The sequence below is a fragment of the Ornithorhynchus anatinus genome, chromosome 2, assembly GCF_004115215.2.
Source record: "Ornithorhynchus anatinus isolate Pmale09 chromosome 2, mOrnAna1.pri.v4, whole genome shotgun sequence".
NCBI lineage: Eukaryota > Metazoa > Chordata > Mammalia > Monotremata > Ornithorhynchidae > Ornithorhynchus > Ornithorhynchus anatinus.
In genome coordinates this window covers 135,411,632-135,435,561 of record NC_041729.1, presented here as the reverse complement: position 1 = coordinate 135,435,561, position 23,930 = coordinate 135,411,632, and the positions used below count along the sequence as shown (strand labels likewise).

The 23,930-nt window shown below is 50.1% G+C and overlaps 1 protein-coding gene across 2 annotated transcripts in view; it reads right to left on the bottom strand.

The window, feature by feature from the left end:
* Window positions 1-254: 254 nt before the first annotated feature.
* The window catches only part of CCDC138 (coiled-coil domain containing 138), a 76,710-nt gene continuing 53,034 nt past the window's right edge, over window positions 255-23,930 (bottom strand). For both annotated transcript variants that reach the window (XM_029057570.2, XM_029057571.2), the window contains 2 exons: window positions 8,746-8,884; window positions 255-2,270 (listed from right to left, as the gene is read on the bottom strand). In XM_029057570.2, coding sequence (XP_028913403.1) covers window positions 2,105-2,270; window positions 8,746-8,884 — 305 coding nt within the window. In that variant the 3' untranslated portion in view covers window positions 255-2,104. The remainder of the gene's footprint in view (window positions 2,271-8,745; window positions 8,885-23,930) is intronic.

The following is a 23,930-nucleotide window of genomic DNA, read 5'->3' as shown; positions in this document are numbered from 1 at the left end:
TCATTATTATTATTGTTATTGTCAGTGTCTCTGCCCTGTCTTTTCCTCTCTTCCCCAACATTTCCCCTTGTGCCTCTCTCCTCTCTTCCCCTGTGTTCTATCCTCTGCTTCACTCTTCAGAGCTCCTCAGATCCATCTCTGAGATCTACCGTAGCAAGGAATTTCTCTTCCAAGTGTGAATGTTGTTTCCGGGCTGGAGGTGCAAGTGAACTATATCGGGAACGTTTTAGGAGAAACAAAACAAGAAGTCAAGCTTAAAACAGTAAAAGGAAAGGCATTTTATTCATCCATCTCTAAAACAAATGCTTTTAAGTACAAAACCTTTACAGCTATTTAAAAAGAAATTAAATATTCAGTGTTTTATTTCCAGCCTCTGAGAGGGACGCAGGCCCAACGGAACACTCTCTAGATAGGAAGTGCTTTAAAATACGACTATTAGAGGGCCACAGTGCAGCAACACAAACTAATTTCTGCAACAGGGACACTGCCAAACATTCTTTCCTGTGATTACTTTTATGGAGAAAACAGTTCAAATATAAAAGATTTAAAAGACCCCAAGAATTTGAAGGAAATGGTGGGAGAAAAATAAACCTCTGCAAAAATGGTACGCTGATTTTTTTTTTTTTTCTTCTGCAGCATACCTCTTTTGGAGTGCTTGCTTTTTCCACTAAATTGAATGACTACTTTCAAATTTAAGGTCTGTCCTTTAGGGTTTTAAAGGTCAACGCTCTTTAGGATTGAAGCAGTTATCTAGGCACAAGTGATTTTCCAACAATAAGGAGAACAACCGATTGCCTCCGGGAACTATTTCGCATGGGAAATGGGACAGATCGCTTCCAACCAATTCCGTATTTTTGAAGGGAAAGGGAAATTTCTAAAAATTGAAATTTCCATAAACATTCTTTACAGCGTGCGCGCACACACACACTTTCAAGACATATGTGACCAGAGACCGCTATTTTAGACAAACACATTTTAGACGAAATATTTTAGACGAAATATTTAACAAGAATGAACAGGGTTAGAATTGTCCACGTTGAACGCGATTCTCGCTGCTGCTGAAGAGATCGGGGAAAGTACGATTTCGACAGGGCCCAAACCCATTCAGAAGGCAAAAAATATTTAACAAGAATGAACAGGGTTAGAATTGTCCATATTGAACGCGGTTCTTGCTGCCGCTGAAGAGATCGGGGAAAGTATGATTTAGACAGGGCCCAAACCCATTCAGAAGGCAAGGAATATTTAACCTCCAAGAAGTTGAACATTTTGAAAGAGCAGGAGCCTGGTTATTTGATTCTAAGAACTCTTAGAAACAGCCCAATCAAGCACCTCCTAATAACAATTCCCAATTTAATTACACCGGCAGAAGAGCCCTGACAAGTCTGAAAAAGCTTCCCAACGCTACAACCTCCTGGATACCATTTCCTCAGAGTATCTGCTCATGCCTCTTTTGGTGGGCCCAAATTTTGAAAGAACCAGACTGCTCAAGGATGAATTAAAGCACTGAGGGCTAACAGTTCAAGAAAGCCTTTAAATTCCACTGGATTCCACTGTGCCTCAGGGAACAGAAATATCCCTATTTCAGAATAAGACTCTAAATGCTATTCTTTGGAGAAAAACAGTTCTGAAAGGGTGAAATTCGCAACTGTCTTTAGTCCCACGTACCGGAGGACTGATCCTGTTGTGGAATCTCTTCGGGAATGGATGGGGATTCGTTCCGTTTCCTCAGCACACGCACCCCGAACCACAGCCTCAAGAGGGCTGTCGCTCGGGGAAAAGACAATGGACTCCCCCCGACCCCGACACTTCTTCCTCGGCTTAATCTAAAGGTAACAAGCAATCAATTCAAAACTGACGTTTTCCCGAGAGGCCCGGCAAACGACAGCGTGAACTTTACCTGTCAAGGCCGTGGTATCTGGGTTTAAAAGACAGAATGTTCCAGTGTTAAAAAAAGGAAGTTTTTTTAAAAAAATCCACGCCTTCCACTCCCTGACAGGAGACGGTAATGGCGCACCGGATAACTTTGCTTTGTCAGTGTCTCCGTCGTTCTGGTTAATTTCTCCTCAGACGAAATACATCAAACAACCGACCAAAAAGATGACTCCTAATGGACTGTAGTGGTGGCCACGGAGCTGCATTTGGTCATCCCCAGGTTGAAGAGCGTTGAATTGAGGTTGATGCTGAGAAAAGCATTGTCCGGATGTGCTGTCCTTTGAATCTCCTGAAGCATCAGATGAATAGTAAAAAGTTCAAACAGCTTCTTGTTACTCCTAAATGAGAATTTAGGGCATGAAATTAATCACAGGTGACTGGGATTTTTTCACTATAATGACATTTTCGATCCATATTCCATATTCAATCCATCACTAAAACCTGTGGTTCGACCTTTACATCATCGCTAAAATCCGCCCTTTCCCCTCCATCCAAACGGCTACATTATTCCGAGCCTTCATTTAATGGTATTTACTGAGTGCTTACTGTGTGCTAGAGTACAATACAACAGCACACACATCCCCTGCCCACAACAAGCTTACCTTCCAGGCGGGCCATGACAGACATTAATATAAATTACAGATATTTATGACTTTATTACTTCAGCACTTATCCTATCCCTCTTCGATTACTGCATCAGCTTCCCTGCTGACCTCCCTGCCTCCTGTCCCGCCCCACTCCGGTCTATATTTCACTCGGCTTCCCGTGTTGTTTTTCCACAAAAATGTTCAGGCCATGTTTCCCCACTCCTCAGGAACCTCCAGCGGTTGCCCATCCACCTCCGCATCGAACAGAAACTCGTCACCACCGGCTTTAAAGCACTCAAATCACCTGGCTCCCTCCTACCTCGCCTCACTACTCTCCTACTACAACCCAGCCGGCACACTCTGCTCCTCTAATGCCAAGCTATTCACTGTAGCTCGATCTCCTCTTTCACGCCGCTGGCGTCTCGCCAACGTTCCGCCCCTGGCCGGGAGCGCCCTCCTTCTTCATATCCATACTGAAGGCACAACTCCTCCAAGAGGCCTTCCCTGACTAACTCCTCCTTTCCCTTCTCCCACTCCCTTCTGCGTCACCCTGACGTGCTTCCTTTATTCATCCCTCCACCATGTCCCACAGCACTTTTGCGCATTTTATTTATTTATATGAATGTTCGTCTCCCCCTCTGGATTGTAAGCTCACTGCTCACCCAGTGTCTGTTATTTTGTTACACTGTATTATCCAGAACGCTCAGGACAGTGCTCTGCACACAGTAAGCGCTCAAGAAATCCGACTGACTGATTTTCCGACAGGCAGCAATAGGCATCTAATAACATCAAAACAAGCAAGGCAGAGGGAACTTCCTCTTTGACAAAAAATGTTTTTTGATGTTGAAAACCGTTGCAAAAAAAAATGTGGTTAAGTAAAGCCCTAGTGGCAAGGAAACTGAGTAGCGTATGTTTGAAAGGAAAGTGAGAAGGGAGACCTCAAGAGAGATCTGAAAGATTGCTACAAAAGGAATCGATCTTATTTAGCCTGTGAACCGATTTGATCTTTCAAAGTGGGTAATATTTACTTTCCCCTTTCGAAGCACCTTGTGGTTCTGCGGCTGACAATCATGTTTTTACAAACCAGAGTTCCTATTTGTTGGAGATGGGGTATCTGTTTACTCCTTGACTTCCTATGCTTCGAAGTACAAGAAACCATCTCACGACGACCACTCCTTCCCCAACTTCCCAGCCACCTCAATAATGGCACCTGCGGTCATAAAGAACACTAAATTTTAGATCCCTTTCTAATTTGCTTAATGGATTTAGCAAGTCACCCGGTAAGCCCACCTTCTTCGACAAAAGGCTCTAATTTACATCTTGGTGGTTTTACACACTCACGGCAAGACCTGGTTGAGCACTAAACGATTGGTTCCGTTTGACTACCGAGACTTGGAAAAGAACTGAGTGAATGCTTGGATTAATGACGGTATTTGTTAAGTGCTTACTATGTGCCAAGCACTGAATTAAGTGCTGGGGTGGGTACAAAATAATCAGTCTCGCATGGGGCTCACATTCTAAATAGGAGGGAAAATAGGCACTGAGTCTCCATTTGGCCAAGGAGGGAACTAAGGCCCAGAGAGGTGAGTGACTTGCCCAAGGTCACACAGCAGACAGAGAGCAGAGTCGTGATTAGAACCAAGGCCCTCTGACTCCCGGGCCCGTGTCATTTCCACGAAGCCACGCTGCTTACATCTGAAATGAGAGCGGACCGGAGACGAGCCCATTAATAGACATTCGACCGGAGGACTATTTTTAAAAAGTTAAATTAAGTAGAAATGATCAAGGTGGGTAGAGGAAATGACTTCATAGATTTGGGACACGGTTTGGTTACTAAGACCGCCCGTTTCGTCGCATTTCTGGATCACGAAATACTAAGTGATGGGATCGCCGAGTGGGAATTCAGTAGCGTGGAGAAAATCTGAGCTGTTCTCAGGACGGAAAAACACGATTCTTGGATTGGCTCGAGTGTTGAGTTTTAGGGCCTCAGCTAGCGGAGTTGGCTCGTACGATAATCATCACCCCACTTCAAATATCCACTTTCCCCTACATGCCGCGCACTGTAAACACTGGGCACTGCCAGGATACAAAAGATACGGCCCCTGCCTCCGGGAAGGGTGAAGTACCTGAAATTCATTCCCGCAGCAAACGGTTCCTGCTAAAAATATCAGTAGGATGAAGAAAACTTTGGATACATTCGTAGACAAGATCCCGTAATGGGCTAATGGAAGGAAAACGAGGACTGTGGGGGAAATGCTGGGATGTGTTTCTCATACAGAATCCTTCTGTTCATGTCTAAGACAGAATATTAGGCTGGACGGACCGCTGGGGTGACCCAAAATGTCACTCTCTTGGGTCTTAGTCATGATGGGTATGAAGCATTCACTCTCTACTCAAAAAGAGTGGTGTGGTCTAGTGGAAAGAGTACGGGCCCGGGAGTCAGAGGACTTGGGGTCTAATCTTGCCCCCCACCCGGCCCCAACACCCACACCCACTTGCCTCTACAGGACCGTGGTCAAGTCACTTCACTTCTCCGGGCCTCAGTTTCTTAATCCGTAAAATGTGGATTCGATGACTGTTCATCCTCCTTAGCATCCTACTTAGTAACCAATGGTGTCCCATAGCAAGATTAATCGAGCCCCGTGCGGGACAGGGACAGGGTCTGACAGCCTGGAGAGGCACTGTGGCCTAGCGGGTAGAGCACATCCCGGTAATCAGAAGAACCTGGGCTCTAATCCCCATTCCGTCACTTGTCTGCTGTATGACCTCGGGCAAGTCACTTCAATTCGCCGGGCCTCAGTTTCCTCATCTGTCAAATGGAGATTTAACGCCTGTTCTCCCTCCTACTTGGACTGTGAGCCCCATAACCCCCTCTGTAAAGTGAGGATTTAAGACCGTGAGCCCCATGTTGGACGTGAACCGTGCCCAGCCTGATTAGCTTGTGTCTGTCCCAGCACTTCATACAGTACCTAGAGAAGCAGCGTGGCTTAGTGGAAAGAGCCCGGGCTTTGGAGTCAGAGGTCATGGGTTCGAATCCCGGCTCTGTCACTCGTCAGCTGTGTGACTGGGGGCGAGTCACTTCACTTCTCGGTGCCTCAGTTAGCTCATCCGTCAAATGGGGATGAAGACTGGGAGCCTCCCGTGGGACAACCTGATGACCCTGTATCTACCCCATTGCTTAGTACAGTGCTCTGCACAAAGTAAACGCTTAACAAATACCAACATTATTATTATTATTACCTGGCATATAATAAGCACTTAACAAATACCATAAAAACTCACCACGTTAAAAACTGGAGTAAATACAATGCAATCAATTTAGTTACCTGTCCCACAGGAAGCCCCCAGTCTAAGTGGGGGTAATAATAATAATAATAATAATGTTGGTATCTGTTAAGCGCTTACTATGTGCCGAGCACTGTTCTAAGCGCTGGGGTAGATACAGGGTAATCAGGTTGTCCCACGTGAGGCTCCCAGTCTTCATCCCCATTTTACAGATGAGGGAACTGAGGCACCGAGAAGTGAAGTGACTCGCCCACAGTCACCCAGCTGAAAGGGTAAGATGCCTTAGTGGCTACCGCACGGACCTAGGAGTCAGAAGAACCCGGGTTCTAGTCCCGGCGCTCTGCCAATTGTCTGCTGCGTGACCTTGGGCATTTCTCTGTGCCTCCGTGAGCTCATCTGTAAAATGGGGATTACGACTGTGAGCCCCATGTGGGACAGGGACCGTATCCTCCCCAAATAGCTTGCGCCTGTCCCAGTGCTTCGTACTGCGCCTGGCACAGAGTTAGCGCTTAACAAATACCCCAATTCTTATTACTTATACAACAGGAATGAATCGTAAACGGTCCTCTGGACTGTGAGCTCGTTGTCGGCAGGGAATGTGTCGGATGGTCTGCTGTACTCTTCCGTGCGCTCAGTACAGTGCTTTGCACACACTAAGTGCTCAATAACTACGATTGAACGGAATTGAGCCACAGCAAACTGATAAAACCAACAGTCCAAAATAGCAAGATTAAACTGTGTAGGTCAAAGAGCATTTAAAGAGGGCCCCTAGCATTAATCTTTAGTTAGGAAGCATCTCAGTCACCCCGGTTTTCAAGGAGCTGGGATAATAATAATATTGTTGGTATCTGTTAAGCGCTTACTATGCGCAGAGCACTGTTCGAAGCGCTGGGGTAGACACAGGGTAAGCAGGTTGTCCCACGTGAGGCTCACAGTCTTCATCCCCATTTTACAGATGAGATAACTGAGGCACAGAATAATAATAATGTTGGTATTTGTTAAGCGCTTACTATGCGCAGAGCACGGTTCTAAGCGCTGGGGTAGACACAGGTTAATCAGGTTGTCCCACGCGAGGCTCACAGTCTTCATCCCCATTTTACAGATGAGGTGACTGAGGCACAGAGAATAATAATAATAATAATAATGTTGGTATTTGTTAAGCGCTTACTATGTGCAGAGCACTGTTCTAAGCGCTGGGGTAGACACAGGGTAATCAGGTTGTCCCACGTGAGGTTCGCAGTCTTCATCCCCATTTTCCAGATGAGGTAACTGTGGCCTAGAGCAGTGAAGTGACTTGCCCAAAGTCACCCAGCTGACAAGTGGCAGAGCTGGGATTCGAACCCACCACCTCTGACTCCTAGACCCGTGCTCCTTCCACTGAGCCACACTGGATGAAAGGCATCCCCGGTTCCGGGGGCCAGGAAGGCTGGTCCGGCCACCGGGCGAGGCCCCCTGGGATGGAGGAGGAATCCTCGTGGCGTGGGAGTTCTGGAACACGCGGTGCCAGCCTCTTACTTTGAAGAGATAAATGACCAGTACTCAAGGCCAATACAGTAGTCCCCCATGTCACTTTCCAACCCACCGAGACCAGAACGGGGTGGTGTAGAAATTGGAGAAGAAATCCTAAAAGCACATGATGCCCAGCCTCGCAGATATTACGATCGAGCCCGCTAGAGGGACAAAATACACTGCGGAGAGAACAGAAAGGAAAAAACGGATACGCTCAAGGGGTAAGGAATGGAGGACGGCACATGCGGGAACGTTATGGCAAGTAGGATATCTGGGCAAGTCACTTAACTTCTAGGGAACTCGGTTTCCCCGTCTGTACGGCGGGGATTAAATACCTCTTTCTCCCTCCTACTCAATCTGTGAGACCTATGTGGGACAGGGATTGAGTCCAACTTCTCTTGACTCGTCCCCACGGCTTATTTCTGTGCTTAGCATATAGTAATAATAATAATAATAATGTTGGTATTTGTTAGGAGCTTACTACGTGCAGAGCCCTGTTCTAAGCGCTGGGGTAGACACAGGGGAATCAGGTTGTCCCACCTGGGGTTCTACATTTCACAGATGGGGTAACTGAGGCACAGAGGAGTGAAGTGACTCGCCCACAGTCACACAGCTGACAAGTGGTAGAGCTGGGATTCGAATCCGTGATCTCTGACTCCAAAGCCCGGGGTCTTTCCACCTAGCCACGCCCGTAAGTACCACAAATATTATTATACGTGCATGGTCGAAGCAACAGTAAATAGCATAATTATTGTACTCCCGTCTTCCCGGGACCTCAGATACTCCTTAACCACCCTGGATCGGTTTTGAACGCCGGAGAGGGAAAACGTGGTGAGTCAAGGCACCTAGGCTCAGTGCAAAGAGTCCGGGCTTGGGAGTCAGAGTTCATGGGTTCGAATCCCGGCTCTGCCACTCGTCAGCTGAGTGACTGTGAGCGAGTTACTTCACTTCTCTGGGGCTCAGTTCCCTCATCTGTAAAATGGGGATTAACTGTGAGCCTCACGTGGGACGACCTGATGACCCTGTATCTCCCCCAGCGCTTAGAACGGTGCTCTGCACATAGTAAGCGCTTAACAAACGCCAGCATTATTATTATTGGCACAGAAGGCAAAGATACTTAACTACCGGTCAATATCAGCCCTCCTTGGGTTCTAGATATCAGGGGAAGATCGGACGGTTATGGATTCAGATTTTTGTGGATTTCCCCTCAAGAATCTTCCTAATGTGAATAATCTGAATCTACCCCAGTGCTTAGAACAGTGACTGCCAGATGGTAAGTGCTTAACAAGTACCACGATAAGAAGAAGAAGAAGAATTCACAAGCTTGTTCCCAAACCATCTAAATTAGATCTGGAGGAAATCACACAACTGGAAAGGGACAAGACACGTAAATTTCTCTTACAGGGGACCGGCTGGAAAACGTAACACTTACTTAATTTTGGAGAGTTTCTGCAGTATGATGCTGAGCTTTTCCAATATCTGCGTATCAAGCTTAGGGTTGCGAAGCAGCACAGAGCAGGTCCGGAAAAATAACTCGTTGCTACAAGCTTCTAGGAAAGGCTGCAAGGATCCTGGAAAAGAGAAAGGGAGTCCTCACTTAACTGCATCGCTTTCATTCTACTCTGAGAGCATTAGGGAATACGGTCGGAGGAGTGGTATTTATTGATCGCCCCTGGGGGCAATGCACTGTATTAAGCTATTGCTTACCGTTTAGATGGAAAACGGTACTTGAGGGAAACACTACAATTTAAGCTAAAGCACTACTGTAAAATGGGCATTAACGGTGAGCCTCACAGTTAATTCTGAATCAACATTAAAACTGGAAGCATTAGGGTTTACCATCACATACACACACAAAAAGAGGCCTATTAGAGACCTCATTTTTGCTCTCCTGATTTAGAAAAATAAGCGGTTTTTTTTTTAGACCAATTTTCTTGTTAACAGCCTTTCTGACTAGTTAGTGCGGATAAACACAAAAAACGGAGCTGCGGTTCCACTAATTTACCATAATCCCTACTACTCTACAGTTTTTCTTAAATACAAGCTCAAACTGTTCTAATTTTGTCAATGACTCCTTTTTTTTCAGTCTAACCACAGATATACCTCCGCTTTTTAATAATGTTGGTATTTGTTAAGCGCTTACCACGTGCAGAGCACTGTTCTAAGCGCTGGGGGAGATACAGGGTCATCAGGTTGTCCCACGTGAGGCTCACGGTTAATCCCCATTTTCCAGATGAGGTAACTGAGGCCCAGAGAAGTGAAGTGACTTGCCCACAGTCACACAGCTGACAAGCGGCAGAGCTGGGATAGATTCCCTTTTAGATTCCCTCAGGTTCCCTTTTTAGAGGGAACCTAAGCAAGGGACTTAAGACCTCGCTTTGAGTTATAACCTTATTAGTTCAGGAGGGTGAATCTAGATGTTTCATACTCAATACAAACTTGGTTTCATGCTGCTATGGACTTTGATAATAATAATAATAATGACGACATTTGTTAAGTGCTTACTATATGCCAAGCGTTGCTCTAAGCGCTGGGGCGGGTACAAGGAAAGCAGGTTGTCCCACATGGAGCTCACGGTCTTAACCCCCGTTTTCCAGATGAGGTAACCGAGGCCCAGAGAGGTTGAGTGACTCGCCCAAAGTCACCCAGCTGACAAGTGGCAGAGCCGGGATTCGAACCCACGACCTCTGACTCCCAAGCCCGGCCTCTTTCCACTGAGCCACGCTGCTTCTCGATATACTTCCATATATTGGTCTACTCAAAATCAACGGGATCACCACTAGATGTTGGCGAGGAGATAATTTAAAAGGCTCATTCGTTCAGTAATATCTGCTGAGCGCTTACTGTGTGCAAAGCACCGTACTAAGCGCTCGGGAGAGTGCAATACAACAGTGAATAGACACATTCCCTGCCCACAGTGAGCGTACGGTCTAGAGGGGGAGAGAGACATTCATATAAACAAATAAATTACCGATATGTACATATCGCTGTGGGGCTGGGAGGGGGGATGAATAAAGGGAGCGAGTCAGGGCGAGGCAGAAGGGAGTGGGAGAAGAGGAAGGAAGGCATAGGTGGCAAGTGGTTTCCGCCGGTAAAGAATCAGTTCGCTTCACTGTCTGCATTAATTCTTCTACCACATCATTCTGAACACGCCTCTCCACCTCTCACCCCCGCCCGTTTCCTGCCTGGTTCCATTTTCCCATAATAATAAATGAGGCATCTGTTAAGCTCTTCTTATATAATAATGTTGCTATTTGTTAAGCGCTTACTGTGTGCCGAGCACTGTTCTAAGCGCTGGGGTAGACAGAGGGTCATCAGGTTGTCCCACGGGAGGCTCACGGTCTTAATCCCCCGCTTTACAGATGAGGGAACTGAGGCCCAGAGAAGTTAAGGGACTTGTCCAAAGTCACCCAGCTGACGAGTGGCGGAGGCGGGATTAGAACCCATGACCAAGCCCGGGCTCTTTCCACTGAGCCACACAACTGAGTTGGTAGACACAAACCGAAGGGGCTTACACTCCAGAGGATGACCCAACAGTCTACCTCTTGCCATCTCTCTTCCTACCCAACGGTTCCTGTTCCTTTACCCTCTCCTCAGAGGGGAGGTCACGTCTGACGCTTCAACTCGGTTGCTGCAGACTCTGGCTTCTCCGCCCGCCTCTGCAACGTGACGGCGACAAAATGAATAAAACCCTCCGGTGTGGTTCTAACTGAAGTGCCGGCCCCGGCGGGATCTCGGGGTTTCGTTGCCGGCGGGCGCTTCTCCAACCCCTCCACTACTCACATCGTGTTTCGAACTTCGAACTTCGACCTTTTAAAATGGCGACGTTACGGCGACGTCTGGAGAATGTCGGCGCTCTCAACTGTTAAGCGGGACGAATGCTGCTGATTATTGGTTTTAAATTTGGCTGGACTTGCCACTGGTCGGAGGACAATTCCTCTCTTTTCTCCATCTACACCCACTCCCTTGGAGAACTCATTCGCTCCCATGGCTTCAATTACCACCTCTGTGCGGATGATTCCCAAATCTCCATCTCCAAGCCCTGATCTCTCTCCCTCTCTGCAGCCTCGCATCTCTTCCTGCCTTCAAGACATCTCTACTTGGATGTCCTCTCGTCACCTCAAAATCAACACCTGATTTGGTCCCTTTTTTCACCCGCCCCTCTGCCCGCGGCACATATCCGCAATTCATTTATGTTAATGTCTGCCTCTCCCTCTCGACTGGCGGCGAATGTGTCTGTTAAGTTGTCATACTGTAGTCTCCCAAAATGAACATGTCCGAAACAGAACTCTTCATCTTCCCACCCAAACCCTGACCCAGCCCCGACTTTCCCATCACTGAAGAGAGCACCGCCACGCTTCCCGTCTCACCGGCTCCTAACCTTGACTCATCTCGCTCACTCTCCCCACATATTCAATCGGTCACTAAATTCTGTGGCTTCAACCTTCACGACATCGTTAAAATCCGCCTTCTCCTCTCGATCCAAAGTACTTCCACGTCAAACCAAGCATCTATCCTGCCTCCTCTTGATTATTATATCGGTCTCCTTGTTGACCTCCCCGCCTCCTCTCTCCCCCCACTTCAGATGGTACTTTGCTCTGCTGCCTGGATCATTTTTCTACAAAAACATTCAGGCCGCGTTTCCCTTCTCCTCAAGAGCCTCAAGTGGTTGCCCATCCACCTCCGCATCAAAAAGAAACTCTTCACCATCGGCTACCCCGGCGCTTAGAACAGTGCTCTGCACATAGTAAGCGCTTAAGAGATGCCGACATTATTATTTACAGCCCTCCAACACCTTGCCCTCTCTTACCTCACCTTGCTGCTCTCCTATTACAACCCGGCCCCGCACTTCGCTCCTCTAATGCCAACCTTCTCGCTTTACCTCCATCCCGTCTACCTCGTCGCTGACCTCTTGCCCACTTCTCACCTCTGCCTGGAAACCTCTCCCCGTTCATATCCGACAGACAATTACTCTTCCCAGCTTCAAAGTCTGATTGAAGACCTTCCTTGACTAAGCCCTCACTTTTTATTCTCCCACTCCCTTCCAGGCCACCCTGATTTACTCCCTTTTTTCACCCGCCCCTCAGCCCCCGGCCCATATCCGCAATTTATTTTAATATCTGCCTCCCCCTCTAGACTGGCAGCGAATGTGTGTTATATTGTTACACTGTAGTCTCTCAAGCGCAGATACAGGGCTCTGCACTCGGTAAGCGCTCAATAAATATAATTGATAAGCCAAGAATAATAATCTCAGAAAATAATAATAATTTCCTGATTATCTTGGGTTCAAAAACTATCTTATTTTAATATACCCCCCCAAAACTGGAAGCAATGACTAAGTTGACAGCTGATCTGTGTCTCCTTCCCTTCCTCAATGCCCCTCATCTCTCGTCCATTGACCCCCACCTTGACATCTGTCGGAAACTACGCGTTGCCAGTTGATTACGGCTTCTTTTGATCGACATTTGTGGGGTGCACGTCGAGAGGCCTCAAATTCAAAGCCATCTGATCTAGTCAGAACAAATACGATCTAGTTGCAACAAACTTATTGGAGTAAAGAGTCAATTTAAAAAACCCCCATAAAATCAAAGCAGAACGCCCCAACGTAGCCTAATGCAAACCCCTCAAAATCTACTTTAGCCCAAAGTCAAAACCTGTGACGCTCTCACTCGCACTCTGTTATAAATCTGCACGTCACTGATTCAACTTCATTTTTCACTTCTGAAGAGGGCTTATAATGTGTTTCTGGGTCTTACTACTCATTTGAAGCTATATTAATGGGGGGGGAGATACGTATCTGTTATTAAAACATTGCAAAATAAAACCAATTAATGCATTACAGCCATTCATCCTTTCCAAAGGGTGAGTGACTGAAACAAGCCTTACAAAGGAGGACAGGATAAAAGGCAACCAGAACTGGACTTCCTGCAAAAATGGATCTGCCACATTTCTTAGCCTACATAAGCTATAAATCATTTCTTTTCTTTAGCTTCAGTATCGCGCTCTTGAAATCTATTGTATTGCACAATGAAAATGGGGAATAGGTTTTCGCTTATTAGTATTTATGGACTTGAAAGTGATTTTTTTTCAACACATTACTTCATAGACACCCGTCAAATATAAGGTCCACATCTGATTTACTTTTTTCTCTCTTTTGCTTCTGTACAGAGCAAAAGCCACTCTTTAGGGTGGAGAGCTATTTTTGGGGGGCCTCGTAAACACGTATTAGACTGTCTTTTCTTTCTGAAATATAGACGATAAAAAAAAAAAACAACGCTCAAGGCAGTAAAGCAAATGCGCTAATGATCCGGAGCAATATCTAAACCGATCAATATTCGTTGAGCCGTCAGGTGTGTCTGAGGCATCTCCTGTTTTGCCGAAACATGAGTCGTCTTCACAGGGGAAGCGGCACGGCCTCGTGGATAGAGAGAATGGGCCTGGGGGTCAGAAGGTCATGGGTTCCAAACCCGGCCCTGCCACTTGTCTGCTGCGCGACCTTGGGCCTGTCGCTTCACTTCTCCGGGCCTCAGTTCCCTCATCTGCAAAATGGGGATCGAGACCGTGAGCCCCCCGTTGGGCGGGGACCGTGTCTGACCCGATTCGTTTGTCTCCGCCCCAGCGCTTAGTACGGTGCCTGACACAGAGTGAGCGCTTAACCAACACCGCAATTATCATCGTCATCAAACCTGCCTTGATGCTGTCTCTCTGCCTCGTCCAGAGTCCGTACTCTCCCGGATGGTTAGTCCAGTGCTCTGCACACAGTAAGCGCTCGTTAAAGACGACCGAGGGACGGAGGGCTGCTCGGCGGACGGTAGCGTCTCTGAGAAGCGCCCACATCCCGGTCCACGTCATTCCTCGTTGGGGTTCCTGGTTCCGACGGGAGAGCCGTGGTGCTGTCTCGAAGCATCGCGTGGGTTTCCTCACGTTTTCGGAGCTCAAGATTTAGCCTTACCTGATGGCTTGGGTGCCGCTTCTCAATGCGCGGATCACACTGAGTCAATGCTCCATCCAGAACAATAATAATGATGGCATTTGTTGAGCGCTTACTTTGTGCCAAGCGCTGTTCTGAGCACTGGGGTAGATACACGCTAATCGGGTTGTCCCACGTGGGGCTCACGGTCTTCATCCCCATTTTACAGATGAGGTAACTGAGGCACCGAGAGGTTAAGCGACTTTCCCAAAGTCACACAGCTGACAAGTGACGGAGTCGGCATTAGAACCCACGACCGCTGACTCCCAAGCCCGGGCTCCTGCCACTAAGCCACGCTGCTTCTCTGAACTCAGAACTCTGTCCCTTACCCTGCCACTGTAATCTGGCCACCTCTCCAGAAGCGCCGACAGGTGACGGTATAGTTTATGCCACTGGCGAAATAATAATAATAATAATAATGTTGGTATTTGTTAAGCGCTTACTACGTGCAGAGCGCTGATCTAAGCGCTGGGGGGGGATACAGGGGAATGAGGTGGTCCCACGTGAGGCTCACAGTCTTCATCCCCATTTGACAGATGAGGGAACTGAGGCCCAGAGAAGTGAAGTGACTCGCCCACAGTCACACAGCTGACACGTGGCGAGCCGGGATTGGAACCCATGACCTCCGACTCCCAAGCCCGGGCTCTTTCCACTGAGCCACGCTGCTTCCTTAAAATGCCACCGTGATCACCAGTTTCAAAAAGAACGGAGAGCTGACTGGGGCAAGTACGGGGTAACCACCCCCGGAGCTTCCACTGACTGGAGAATGAGATCAGCGGGACTCTCACCTGAATCCAGATTTGGCTTTAGACCAAAGTGGGGCATAGAGATGGGAATCTTTGAGCTTTTCTTAGCTGTGTCCCGCTGGGGAAGGTAACGACGAGGCCTCTACGGAGCGTTGATCCATCTTACAGAGGGAGGCCCCTTGGGATCGATATCTCTACCACTGCACCGTTCATTTTCCCTCCTGAATCCACTCCTCCAGCCACTCCGCCCCATCTCTGTTGTGCGGTACTTTCCCGAGCTCTTAGTACAGTGCTCTGCACACGGTGAGCGCTCAGAAAATACGACTGAAAGAATGAACGAGGCCCGTATCTTCAGTATCATCGGTCCCGCCTTCACAACATCGCTAAAATGCACGTCACCTCTCTGTGCCTCAGTGACCTCATCTTCAAAATGGGGATTAAGACTGTGGGCCCCACGTGGGACAACCTGATTCCCCTGTGCCTACCCCAGCGCTTAGAACGGTGCTCTGCACATAGTAAGCGCTTAGCAAATCCCAAATTATTATTATTATTATTATACGTAACTCCTCGCTCCCTTACAATGCTCGGCGTCGCTAAACCCCGCCGGGATCTTCCTCCGACCGAATGACCGTTATTCCACTGCAGTCAGTCATCACATCCCAACTGGCCTCCCCGTCCACGCTTCACGCTGCTGCTCGAATCATTCTTCTAAAATGTCACGCTGCATATGTATCTCCGCTCTTCAAAAACCTTCAATGGCTAGGCGACTCTCTCTTTAATTATAACGTCGGTATCTGTTAAGCGCCTACTACGTGCGGAGCACTGCTCTAAGCGCTGGGGGAGATACCGGGTAATGAGGTTGTCCCACGGGAGGCTCACGGTTAATCCCCATTTTGCAGGTGAGGGAACCCAGGCCCAGAGAAGTGAAGTGACCTGCCCGCGGTCGCACAGTTGACAAGTGGCGGAGCCGGAATTCGAACCCGTGACCTCTGACTCCCAAGCCCGGGCTCTTGCCACTGAGCTCAAGTAGACACTACGGACCAGCCCACTGGCTTTAATGGCGTCCATTCCCTCTTACTTATCGGCTCTCTTGTCCCACTTCATCCCAGCTCGCACTCTTACTTCCTCCCAAGGTGACCTCGATGGGCCTCGTTATTCTCCCGCTTCTGACCGCTGCTCATTTCCGCCTACCGGTTTAGAATTCCCTGCCGCCGCAAATCCGCCCCACCACAGAGCTCCTCGTGTCCAAAGCCCTCTTGAAATCCTTCCTCATGCAGGGCACATTCCCCGATTACTTTCCTTCTCCCAATCTCACAACCTCCCAACTTCCACCCCATCTAGGGCGCATTCTCCATTGCTTCTCCCAATCTCATATCCTCCCAACTTCCACCCCACCTAGGGCGCATTCCCGATTTTCTTTTCTTCTCCCAATCTCATATCCTCCCAACTTCCACCCCATCTAGGGTGAATTCCCGATTTCCTTTCTTCTCCCAATCTCATATCCTCCCAACTTCCACCCCATCTAGGGTATATTCCCGATTTCCTCTCCCAATCTCACATCCTCCCAACTTCCACCCCATCTAGGGCGCATTCTCCATTTCTTCTCCCAATCTCATATCCTCCCAACTTCCACCCCATCTAGGGCGCATTTCCGATTTTCTTTTCTTCTCCCAATCTCATATCCTCCCAACTTCCACCCCACCTAGGGTGCATTCCCGATTTTCTTTTCTTCTCCCAATCTCATATCCTCCCAACTTCCACCCCATCTAGGGTGCATTCCCGATTTCTTCTCCCAATCTCATATCCTCCCAACTTCCACCCCATCTAGGGTGCGTTTATGATTTCTCTTCTTCTCCCCAACTCAGATCTTCCCAACTTCTACCTCATCCAGGATGCATCTCCTGATTAATTTTCTTCTTCCAAATTCATATCCTCCAAATTTCCGGCTCATCGCTCATAGATTTCACAGCCACTTGGAGCACTTTCTCCCTACAGATGACCTACCCAAAACTTTCCTCATTATAATCTCCTCGTGCCGGGGCTGTACTTAGTGTGGAATTAGAGGTGAAGAGAAGAGGAAAGGGAATCACGCAGGAGTACGCGTCGGGCGGCACTGAGACGCAGCACGGCGTAGTGGAAAGAGCGCGGGCCCGGGAGTCAGAGGGTCACGCGTTCTGATCCCGGTTAAGCCGCTTGTCGGCCGTGTGACCCTGGGCAAGTCACTTGACTTCTCTGGGCCTCAGTTACCTTATCTGTAAAATGGGGATTGAGACTGTGAGCCCCACGTGGGACAAGGACTGTGTCCCGCACGATTTGCTTGGACAAGTCGCTTCATTTCCCTGGCCCTCAGTTCCCTCATAAATGGGGATTAAGGCCACACGTGGGACCACCCGATCACCTTGGATTTATCCCGGCGCTCAGAACAGTGCTTGGCGCACAGTGAGCGCTTAACAAATACCATCATTACTCCAGCGCTCGGAACAGTGCCTGGCACACAGTAAGCGCTTAACAAATACCATCATCATTATTTTAACAAGCTCAGATTTCACTGAGATCTTCCTTTAAAAAATAAACACCTATCCCGGCTCTGCGACGTGTCAGCCGTGTGACTGTGGGCGAGTCACCGCACTTTCTCTGGGCCTCGGTGACCTCATCTGGAAAATGGGGATGAAGACTGGGAGCCTCACGTGGGACGACCCGATGACCCCCGTATCTACCCCGGCGCTTAGAACGGTGCCCGGCCCATAGTAAGAGCTTAACGAATGCCAACGTGATTACTCACCTTCGAACTCGTAGAGTCCGACGAAAAGTACAGCAGGGCAAGAGTAGCCGCGCAGAACGACCCAGTAGCTGGAAAAATGCCTAACCTAGTGTGCCGCCGAAGGCTCAGTGGAAAGAGCCCGGGCTTGGGGGGGGGTCAGAGGTCACGGGTTCGACTCCCGGGCTCTGCCACTTGGCAGCTGTGTGACTGTGGGCGAGTCACTTCGCTTCTCTGGGCCTCAGTGACCTCAGGGAAAATGGGGATTAAGACTGGTGAGCGCCCCGTGGGACAACCTGATGACCCTGTGTCTACCCCAGCGCTTAGAACGGTGCTCTGCACGTAGGAAGCGCTTAACGAATACCAACTGGGCAGCTTTGTGGGCGAGTCCCTTCACTTCTCTGTGCCTCAGTTCCCTCATCTGGAAAATGGGGATTAGAAGTGGGTGAGCCCCACGTGGGCCAACCCGATGACCCTGGATCTCCCCCAGCGCTCAGAGCCGTGCTCGGCACCTAGTAAGCGCTTAACAAATACCAACGTGATTACTATGATTATTATTAAAAATGGAAGCGGTGCCCACGGGCGAATATCAAAGCAGACAGGAGAGCTGAGGGCAGCTGGCAGAAATCCAGGCGGCTGACCGGCTTCTGCCATTAGCAGCTCATTCTGTCGGTTGGAACTCGACTCTCTCTCCTGCCGTTCTCCCATCCCTCCCTCCCTCCCGTATGCAGTCCCCCGGCCACAGTCCGACTCTTCCGAACGTGTCGTTCCCTCCTGAGGTTCCCCAGACCCTTCCCCGCCTCGCCAACCCCTGACGACCGCAGCGGTTCCTCCCCATCCTTCCGATTAGTAATAATGCTAACGATGGTATCTGTTAATGATAATAACGCCGGTATCTGCTAAGCGCTCGCTATGCGCGGAGCACTGTTCTAAGCGCTCGATTAGACCGTAGGCCCGGCGGAGGGCGGGGACCGTCTCCGTCTGTTACCCATTTGTACATTCCGGGCGCTCGGCACACATGGTAAGCGCTCAATAAATACTACTGAGTGAATGAATGGGGGAGATACGGGGGGATCAGGTTGTCCCACGTGAGGCTCCCAGTCTTCATCCCCATTTTCCAGATGAGGGAACTGAGGCCCAGAGGAGTGAAGTGACTCGCTCACGGTCACACAGCGGACAAGCGGTAGAGCCGGGGTTCGAACCCATGACCGTGTTAAGTGCTTACTATGTGCCAGCACTGTAATGATAATAATGACGATACCTGTCAAGCACTTACTATGGGCCAAGCGCTGAGAGAAAAGGAACGCTTTGTCCCCCCCCCCGCCAGGGAAAGTAGCGTTGCCTGGTGGAAAGGGCACAGGACTGCAAACGACCAGGCACTGTACTAAACGCCGGGGTGGATCCGAGCAAATCGAGTTGGACACAGTCCCCGTCCCACGTGGGGCTCCCAGTCTCACTCCCCGTTCTACGGATGAGGGAACCGAAGCGCCGAGAAGTGACGTGACTTGCCCCAGATCACACGGCGGGAAAGTGGCAGAGCTGGGATTGGAACCCGTGACCTTCTGACGCCCGGGCTCTATCCACGCCGCCGCGCTGCCTCTACTAAGCACTGAGGTGGCCGCAAGCCAATCGGGCTGGACACAGTCCCTGTCCCACATGGGGCTCACAGTCTTAACCCCCTGCTGATTCTGCTGATCAGTACAGTGCCGGGCACATAGTAAGCGCTCAATGAACGCCATCGATTGATCCGTAATGACAACGGTGTTTGTTAAGCGCTTACTATGCGCAGAACACTCTTCTAAACGCTGGAGTGTACAGGGTAATCAGGTTGCCCCACGTGAGGCTCACAGTTAATTTCCATTTTCCAGATGAGGTCACTGAGGCCCAGAGAAGCGAAGCGACTCGCCCACAGTCCCACAGCTGCCAGGCGGCGGAGCCGGCATTCGAACCCACGACCTCCGACTCCCAACCCCGGGCTCTTGCCCCTGAGCCACGCTGCTTCTCAGGACAGTAATAATAACAACGTTGGGATCTGTTAAGCGCTTACTATGTGCCGAGCACCGTTCTAAGCGCTGGGGCAGATACCGGTTGAGCAGGTGGTGCCAAGGGAGGCTCACAGTCTTCATCCCCATTTTCCAGATGAGGCCACTGAGGCCCAGAGAAGCGAAGGGGCTCGCCCACAGTCACACAGCTGCCAGGTGGCGGAGCCGGGATTCGAACCCATGACCTCTGACTCCCGAGCCGGGGCTCTTCCCACTGAGCCACGCCGCTTCTCAGTACGGTACAATACGACGGGGTGGGTTAACACGATCCCTGCCCAGCAGCTTAGCGTCTAAACAGTCGCTGCCTCCCCACTGGCCGCCCCGCCCTCAGCCTCTCCCCTCTCGCATCAGAACGGTGCTTGGCACACAGTGAGCGCTGAACAGATACCGTCATTATTCCGGGGCTTGACACGTGGTAAGCGCCCGACGAGTACCATCGTTATCGTTTCAACAAGCCAAAACCCATATTCAAAATTTCGCTGAGATCCTGCTGCCCGGATCGTCTTCTTGAAGGGCACCGCTCAGCACACGGGTGCTCATTTGTATATATATTTATTAACATTTATTTTGCTAATGAGGTGTCCCATCCCCCTGCGTCTATAATAATAATAATAACGTCGGTATTTGTTAAGCGCCTCCTATGTGCCGAGCACCGTTCAAAGCGCTGGGGTAGACACAGGGGAATCAGGTTGTCCCACGTGGGGCCCGCAGACTTCGTCCCCGTTTTCCAGATGAGGTCACTGAGGCACCGAGAAGTGAAGTGACTCGCCCACGGTCACCCAGCTGACAAGTGGCCGAGCCGGGATTCGAACCCATGACCTCTGACTCCAAAGCCCGGGCTCTTTCCACTGAGCCACGCCGCTCCTCAATAATAATAATAATGTTGGTATTTGTTAAGCGCCTACTACGGGCAGAGCACCGTCCTAAGCGCTGGGGGAGACACGGGGGAATCGGGTCGTCCCACGTGGGGCTCGCGGTCTTCGTCCCCATTTTACCGATGAGGGAACTGGGGCACGGGGAAGTGAAGGGACTCGCCCAAAGTCACACGGCTGACAAGTGGCCGAGCCGGCGTTCGAACCCCCGACCCCCGACTCCAAAGCCCGTGCTCTTTCCGCTGAGCCACGCTGCTTCTCTAAGTGCTTACTACGTGCCAGGCACTGTGATGATAGTAGTAAGCGCTCAATAAATACTATTGAATTGAATAACTGAATGAATAATAATCATGATATCCGTCAAGCCCTCACTATGGGCCGAGCACTGAGAGAAAGAGCCCGGGCTTTGGAGTCAGAGGTCATGGGTTCGGATCCCCGATCCGCCACTTGGCAGCTGTGGGACTGCGGGCGAGTCCCCTCACTTCTCTGTGCCTCAGTTACCTCATCTGGAAAAGGGGGATTAATAACAACAACGTTGGTATCTGTTAAGCGCTTCCTATGTGCCGAGCACCGTTCTAAGCGCTGGGGTAGACACGGGGGAATCGGGTGGTCCCCCGTGGGGCTCACGGTCTTCATCCCCATTTTCCAGATGAGGTCACTGAGGCACAGAGAAGTGAAGTGACTCGCCCAAGGTCACCCAGCAGACAAGGGGCGGAGCTGGGATTCGAACCCGTGACCCCTGACTCCGAAGCCCGTGCTCTTTCCACTGAGCCACCCTGCTTCTCTAAGATTAAGACTGCGAACATCACGTGGGGCAACCTGCTTCCCTTGTGTCTCCCCCAGCGCTTAGAACAGTGCCCTGCACATAGTAAGCGCTTAACAGATACCAACATATTATTATTACTATTATTATTATTATTATTATTACTATCAATGCCCAGCATTCCACTTTCTATTAACCCACTAGGAATCACTAGCATACATGTCCTTATTCCCATCCTCGACACACACCCGGGTGTATCCAAGTACAACGCGCACAGCACAGGTACAATAAAGACAGACCTACGTGTTTACCTGATAGTATTTATTGAGCGCTTACTATGTGCAGGGCACTGTACCAAGCGCTTGGAATGGACACATCCGCCCGCACATTCAATCTGCGGACGACTCCGAAAATATTTTTACGTCTTCCTGGCCCGTTCAGCTCCCTGCGAGCCGGGAGAGTGTCACGTCTTCGTTTTGAGCTTCCCGCGTCCTCAGTAGAAATGCTTTACTCGCACTCCCGTCTCTCTCCCCCTCTAGACCGTAAGCTCGTTGCGGGCACGGAATGCGAACGTCGGCTCCGTTGTACTCTCCCAGGCGCTTAGTACGGTGCCCTGCACCTAGTGACCGCTCACTAGATACCACTGATCGCATGGAGCGGCGTGGCTCAGCGGCAAGAGCCCGGGCTTGGGGGTCAGAGGTCATGGGTTCGAACCGCTGTGGGACCGTGGGCAAGTCGCTTCACTTCTCTGGGCCTCAGTTCCCTCATCCGGAAAATGGGGATTAACCGTGAGCCCCTGATGATCCCGTATCTCCCCCAGCGCTTAGAACAGCGCTCCGCACACAGTAAGCGCTTAACAGAGACCAACATCGTTATGTAGTACGGGCCCGGAATGTGAATGCCAACTCTGCTGTACTGTACTCTCCCAAGCGCTTAGTACGGTGCTCCGCACCTAGTACCTGTTCACTAGATACCACTGATTGTGGCTCAGTGGAAAGAGAACGGGCCAGAGAGTCGGAGGTCACGGGTGCGAATCCCGGCCCCCGCCGCTCCTCGGCTCCGTGACCTCGGGCGAGTCACTTGACTTTTCTGTGCCTCAGTTACCTCATCTGCAAAATGGGGATTAAGACTGTGAGCCCCAGGCGGGACAACCCGATCACCCTATATCCCCCCCCCCCCCCCCCCCCGGCACTCAGAACGGTGTTTTGCACAAAGTAAGCGCTTAACAGATGCCAACGTTATTAACGGTACATAAAATAAACACTATTACTGCCCCACATGATAATTATAATTACGGCACTTGTTAAGCGCTTACTATGTGCAAAGCACTGTTCTAAGCGCTGGAGAGGATACAAGGCGATCAGCTTGTCCCTCGTGGGGCTCACACTCTTAATCCCCATTTTCCAGATGAGGGAACGGAGGCACCGAGAAGTGAAGGGACTTGCCCGAGGTCACACGGCTGACAAGTGGCGGAGCTGGGATTAGAACCCATGACCTCTGACTCCCAAGCCCGGGCTCTTTCCACCGAGCCACGCTGCTTCTCTACGTCAGGAGCCGATCGAGGATCTCAGATGAGGGCCGAATCGTTCGACGAGTCTCTGCTCGGCACGGTCCTCGGCATACCCTGGGCGCTCGGTACGCTCGGTACACTTGCCCAGTACACCTAGCACAGCGCAAGCGCTCGGTACGGCGCTCTGCACGTAGTGAGCGCTCGATAGATACTATCGAAGGAACGACCGCTCAATAAATGCCATAGGCCGACGGGTCCGCGAAGCGTCCGAGCTTCAGAGGACAAAATCGACCGACAACATCCACTCGGAATAACTCAGGATGGCGGCACGCGAAAGAGGCGCAGGAAAAGTATCGACGAAACTCAATCCGATGCGCCGCTGCCACTCAGGTGTGCGGCCCGGACCGAATCGTACGTAAAGGTACAAAGCCGTCTTAAGTCACGATAACATCGGTGTATTTTAAAGGTACCGACTTAGAGCCCTCTATTCAACCAATCTCCGACAGGCGAACAAAAGTATCCTTTGTAGCGAAAAGGGAGATTTTCAGGTCCGTACAAAGCCAGACCTAAACCCCAAAGAACGGCTTTCAGCAACACGTACGGAAAAGCAAGACGACGAAAACCGCGCACCCGAAACGAGCCGCGGGGTAATCTTCCCGTTGCGATACCAGCTTGCCTAAATGACACACGGTACGATAAAGGAGTCATTCAGCGGAGTCACTTATCGGTTCGGGAACGTGCCGTGGGCACAACGTGGGCGAGTTAAGACCACCGCGCGCGCTTCCTGAAGGGTGCAAGCGTACGTTCGGCCGGCAACGTTCAAATACAAAGATCTGCCCCGTTCCCTGAGACGGAAAGGAAGCGACAGAGAAACGGAACTCATTCGCTGCAGCGCGATCCACTGAAAGCAACCCGACGCAGGCTATCCTTCGGTCTCTCGATCACAGTTCCTCCGG